General features: G+C 33.0%; 1 protein-coding gene across 2 annotated transcripts in view; it reads right to left on the bottom strand.

Moving 5' to 3' along the window:
* Positions 1–480: 480 nt before the first annotated feature.
* The window catches only part of LOC124612248 (hepatic leukemia factor-like), a 620,183-nt gene continuing 614,663 nt past the window's right edge, over positions 481–6,000 (bottom strand). For both annotated transcript variants that reach the window (XM_047140323.1, XM_047140324.1), the window contains one exon: positions 481–4,287. In XM_047140323.1, the coding sequence (XP_046996279.1) occupies positions 4,201–4,287 (87 nt within the window). In that variant the 3' untranslated portion in view covers positions 481–4,200. The remainder of the gene's footprint in view (positions 4,288–6,000) is intronic.

Below are 6,000 nucleotides of genomic sequence, written 5' to 3'. Positions count from 1 at the left end.
TACTACTAAATTTGTGTCAAACTACTGGTTTGTGTCATAACACTTTGTGCATGCTGTTCACAGGCATTTCTAGCTGTGAAGCAACAGCATCATTTTATTAAACATTTTCTCATACATTATTCTTACCGCGGGTTTCATTTTCTCCCGTAGTCAACCACTACACTGAGAACTAGCCATTTTCATTCACACACTGAAATGTTACCAACTCATAACATCTCAAGAACCGATTTGCTTTTCTCTGAAATGACCCATGCCTTGAATTTTTTTCTTGGCTCAAAATGGCAGGTATTTCCATTCTGATAACTGTGTTTTACTTTTTGGTTCACATTTATATATTCTGGATAACATCAGCAATCTGTTATTTAGTGATTCTGACTAAGAATTTTTGCAGTATATAATTAGAAAAATGTGTTGTACGATGTAAAATTATTGGATGGGCTGGGCACTGGTAACTTAAAATAGAAAAAAAAAAACACATTATTACTTTCAAACACTTGCGTTTCATGGGGAGTACAACTTTTATTCATAAGCAGCACATAACAAGCATGTAAAGTCCATTCAGTGCAATTCTTAGTACAAAGTCAAATTTTAGCTTTCTGTTTTTCAGTGACTATTTTAACTATTCATGTCACACTTTTCAGTTTCCATTTTTTTTGCCTATCATGTTAATCATTTATCTTAAAACTTCTCTGATGACCAACTGGCATGAGCCAGACAATGGAGACATACAGGAAACATTTTTTTTGATGAAAGTAACAAATATTACTTCAAATAAGATGCATCAAAAACTAACACTCTGCATTGTATATGTAGGAGATACAACACAGCCACATTTGTATAGCAAAGTACTTCCATTAAAAGTAAAATATAAAAACCGTATTTCTGCATAACGCAGCTGTATCTAAATGATGATGTCACACAGTTCATGCCAGTCACAGCACTGAGGTAAAAGTGATACATTTCAGAAATCACTAAAATATTCAAAACTGTTGTTGCACAATAAACAAAATAATGAAATAAAAATAAAAGCAGTGAAATCAATACTTTAGGTATTTCTAATGGGGCAAGTTGTATACATGTTACTAGTGAACTTGTATCCACCACTGAAGCAGTACCCTAACATTAAACTGTGAAAATGTTTTAGCGAGTCATATAGGCATAATTTACTATCAGTTTTGCTGAAACTATGAACTACTAAACTCAGTAGTTGTCAGTATACTTGATTTCACATGGCAAATCTCCTATTATTGTATGCGTAGTGTTCTGTTAAGGCACCAGAGTGAATTTCAAGCTGTAAAGGAAACCCCAGTTCAAATGTAACATTTTCCCCAGATAAAAAGCCTGATATACAGTTTTGGTTTCATCCTAACCAAACAGAAACACTCCTTGTTTGATTACTGTGAAATATGCACAAATTAAACAACTAACAACATTTACATCCTTATGGAAGAAGTGTAATAAAAATATAACTCCATTAACAGTGATCTGTATCCTGTTTCTCTTCACACATTCTTACCGAGCTTTACAATATAATCATACAATAACATTATAAATTTATTCCAACACCATTTATATCAAGACTGATTTCTCACCACTGAAATTTCTTGTAGTACTAACTATAAAATCAATACTTTCTAACCAACAACGTGGACCAAGCGGCATGCATTTTCTGAACACAAGCTTGGACACACAGTATTCAGTTCCCATTAAAATGCTTAATAAAATATATATATTGTGTGTGATGTAAATATATTTGTATATTATATATATATATATATATTATATTTATCTCATAGACATCTATCAGAAATCCATGCTATATTTCTGCACTAAAACAATTGAACTGTTTGGCGTAGTATATTTTAACATATATACATTTTTATTTTGAAGCTATTCACATAAACAAAATCCAACCTCAACATATCCAACATCAACTTTTAAAAAGTAAAGCTAGATATTCTATTGACAAAGTTATCTGTTAATTATGATTCACGAGTTTTAAAACAAAAATGTGGAAACAATATTACAGGCGAGAACTTTATCTACAGAATACAATGAAACAATAACATGCTTATTTTGTATCAGCTTCTTGCTGACAAATAGTCAGTGATCAATTACTTACAACATACATGAAAAAGTTTATACTACTTTTCAACAACATGAATTAATAACATGAACATTTATACTATGTTCAACACAGACCAATGCGCCCACTACACAAAGTGATTTAAGTTTTAACAAAGAGACGATTCCCCTTTATACACACATCTATACTAATATTTTGTACAAAATATCAGCTACACCAATTTGGTTTTGACTATATGGTAATAGCAGCACACACAGAGAGAGAGAGAAAGAAAGAAAGGAAAGGAAACTTAAAATTCACACCAGATTATTTTGATATTTGGGCAATAAGCTATATGTATTTACCAGTATTTACATGAAAGCATACACATACCATGGTTACACTTAAATCATGACATGATTACTTTAGGTGCTATCATAGTTGACTTTGAACATTACTATAAAAGGTTTATTTACTATTTGCTCAATTGTATTTGAATGCGTTCCTGCCAGCAGCAACGGCTTACACACATAGGTAGATGCATAAAGTGTAGATATCTCTTGACACCAGTATTTCCGGCCTGCCGGTAAATAAGTTTTATGGAATATGTAAACAGAAACAGCAATAACAGTTGCTTTATATTTATGGAGGAAAAGAACATACTTTATACAATTGTTTGTCATTTATTCAAACATTTAATTAAAAATATCAAACAGCCAGAAAGAGAAAACAAAACATATATTTACGAATAATAAGAGTGAGTTCTTGTCAGAATTGATAAACACGGAGGAAACTATGGTAAAACCTAGCAAGTTTACATTCAGTGTCCTTGAGAAACCTTTCTTCATAAATTTTTTTAAACAAAGTAAACCCTTAGACAACATTCTTTTATATTCATAATGGATACCGGTAATATCAAGGCACAGCTTTCTTGTCAATTAAGTTTGTGTACAGTTGCTCTGTCCACATGTGATAAAAGTGCTATAAGCCTTTTTTTTATTAACAATGTAACCAGGACACCAGTGGTTTCATAACAGAAATTTCTGTTAGTCTACTTCATGATTTGCTACTCACACTTGTACAGTGATTTAACAATCCTAATTTATTTGTTTTATTCACTCCCAGATGTCTTCAACATATGTATCAAACTGTCTATTTTCTCCTTCTGTATATTTGTTTCACTCTGAGAGTCTAATCAGTACCCTGTCTGTTCTATGTAAAGTGCTCAGTTTTGAACTAGCTTCCTCAGTGCATAACAATGTCACAATTAATCCTGTGTGTGCACGTGTGTGTTTGCTTCATGTGTAAATACATAAAAAGTTTGATATCATTTCATCTGAGTAAATGTTACTGGTTGGGCTTTCTCTTACAAAATCAAAGTTCTATTCGTATATATTGAATTAAAAATATATATATATTTCTGAGCATTCTAAAATCCTATACCCTGTCATCAGTTAAAACAATCACAAGTCTACACTATGATACTCTAAATTACAATAATATTATTCATGTACAGATGTGCTCATGTCTTGACTGTTCATTAACACCAGACATTAATGTACTTAGACAGTAAAATACATTGTCCCTGTATGAATTGATGCTACTTTAATGAATAAGATTTTGCATTTTTTTAAATGTGGAGGCTGGTGGTTAATAGCTGCCAGAACTGTGTTACTTATTTACCTCCTAGATAGCTTCTGCAGTTGGTGACAAAAGCTGCCTTCTTTAAAGGTCAGAAGCACATAAATTTCCAATTGCTCCATCATGTGAAAATGGTGATAGCTATGACACATGAAATAATTGCTGCCAAAAGTCATTTTGTTTCTTTTGACAAATGATATTAGTCCATTCTTGTGGCCACCTCACCTCATACTGTAAACACTGAGATAATACATTAATTGCAACAGTTCAGCTGAATTACAATGAGTTTTCAACATATTCAGCAGTAACTATTGTGGTCACAATTGAGATGAAATAAGGTTCAACTTCCAGTTATGCATGTATAATTAAATGGAATTAAAAAAGTTAAGCATTCCATCTCATGATATTAACATATTTGCTGTGTGAGTCTACTTTGTTTTAGGAACTGCATCAATATTGTGGACAAGGTGGCCATGTTAGACTTGTGTACCCAACTACACATCTGTGAACTTTGATAGTTTGTCTCTTAACAGCATGTTCTCTTTCTTCAATCGGTCTAGCTCCTGTCGTAGGTTCATGTTCTGAAAAAGAAAATATAAAAATTAAAATCACAGTTAAAATGTAATAAGTGAAGTTTGCTGTCAATGACATTATAAATTTTTAATATATGACTCTCCTAATAAACTGAATGCTTGAGTTCCAAGAATATATGCTACAGTTATGCTGCTTTCATGATAAACAGCATGTATAGTTTCCTGTTATTCATTTATCAGATGTGATGTCGCTATTGTTATATTTTATCAGGAATTACTGGTAGCATTCAACCACTTTAATTGTATTAACACAAAACAATAACATCAGCTACTGAGAATCAATTCTCTCATCACCAAGTTGGCAACATTTAGCTAATGTGGTTAAAGCATAAAAATCTATAAAAACACATTTGTGTCTTTCATAAAATGAAATAAAAAGATGTTGGACTACAGGTCTTCATCTTACTTTAAAACTGCCCAAGAACTGAGGACCCGAAACACAATATAATTTATGAAAATTTTATTTATAAACACTGCAGGTGTGATGTTAAGAGCTTTTAGTTCTGACTATTGACAACTTGATGATGAGAGCACTGTCTCCTGAAAAGTAGTGTTGAATTGTGTTAAGTACACTACATGAAGTTGATTGCTTCCAGTTATTACTGATAATGGAAGATTTGTTCTGATTACTACATTATACATAACAGTAACAAAATGATCAATGGTCTGACTATCTGCTACATTGCAGAAGCATTATGTGTTAGACGGGCACATAAATAAAAACTGGAATGTCGTAGCTTAAGTTGTAAATGTTTGGTCTTATTCAGAGCACACAGACCTGTACATACACACAAATCTACACTCTCCCATCAAAGAAAGCCGACTAGATTTAATAGAACGAGTGGTTATCTTCAGTTACTTCTATTCTGACAACTATTTTGCAGTTGTGTATAGATGTGATTACAAGTTCCATTTATTAATTTCATCAAATGGAAGAATTTAACTGCTTTCAAATAATTTTAGATATCTTGCATATTAACATGTAATGTCAGAAAAGCAGAACCTAGTATAGTCATTCTGCAAACCGAAGAGTGAATAGGCAAGTCCCCACTCTGTCTATCCAGCTGTGTCACAAAGAGCACCTACAACCTTTCCCACAAACTTACATAGACCATTCCAAGTGCACCTTTTGTATCAGTGGTGACACATTGTGCAGGCTCACTCAGGGAGTGTTTATTTTTTGCTTAACATGTTAAAACTACACAAAATATACCAGAAATGTGCATAAACAGAATCTACATAAATCACAGAATGCTGCACTGAAATTGATTCTTAGTCATCCTCTACAACAGGTATAGTGTTCTTCCGGGAAAGGCCACTACCCCTACCACAACTGCTGATTGCTCTTCAGTTTACAAACTGCATACATAACTCGAGATAAATGTGATATAACTTTTCAGTTATAGCTATGCTACAAGTATGAAATGTGTAACCTGTTTAAGTATACTTAAGCGCAGAAGCATATAATAATGCATGTGTGTTCAAACTAGAACCTCTTATAGACAGCTCTTTAAACAGATGGGCATACTGACAAAAGTCTCACAGTATGTACACCAATAAGCCAAAACATTGTGGCCAGTGCACACCGCAATATTGGATGCTACCTGGTGGCGTTGTGGGCACATGACGCAGTAACAAAAGTATGTAAATGGAGTGACACAGACAGGGATCACCCAAGCAAAGATTGCAAATGGGGAAATC

Source organism: Schistocerca americana, chromosome 4 (genome assembly GCF_021461395.2).
Source record: "Schistocerca americana isolate TAMUIC-IGC-003095 chromosome 4, iqSchAmer2.1, whole genome shotgun sequence".
NCBI lineage: Eukaryota > Metazoa > Arthropoda > Insecta > Orthoptera > Acrididae > Schistocerca > Schistocerca americana.
Note: the sequence above shows the minus strand (reverse complement) of the source record. Positions and strands in the feature narration are given on the sequence as shown.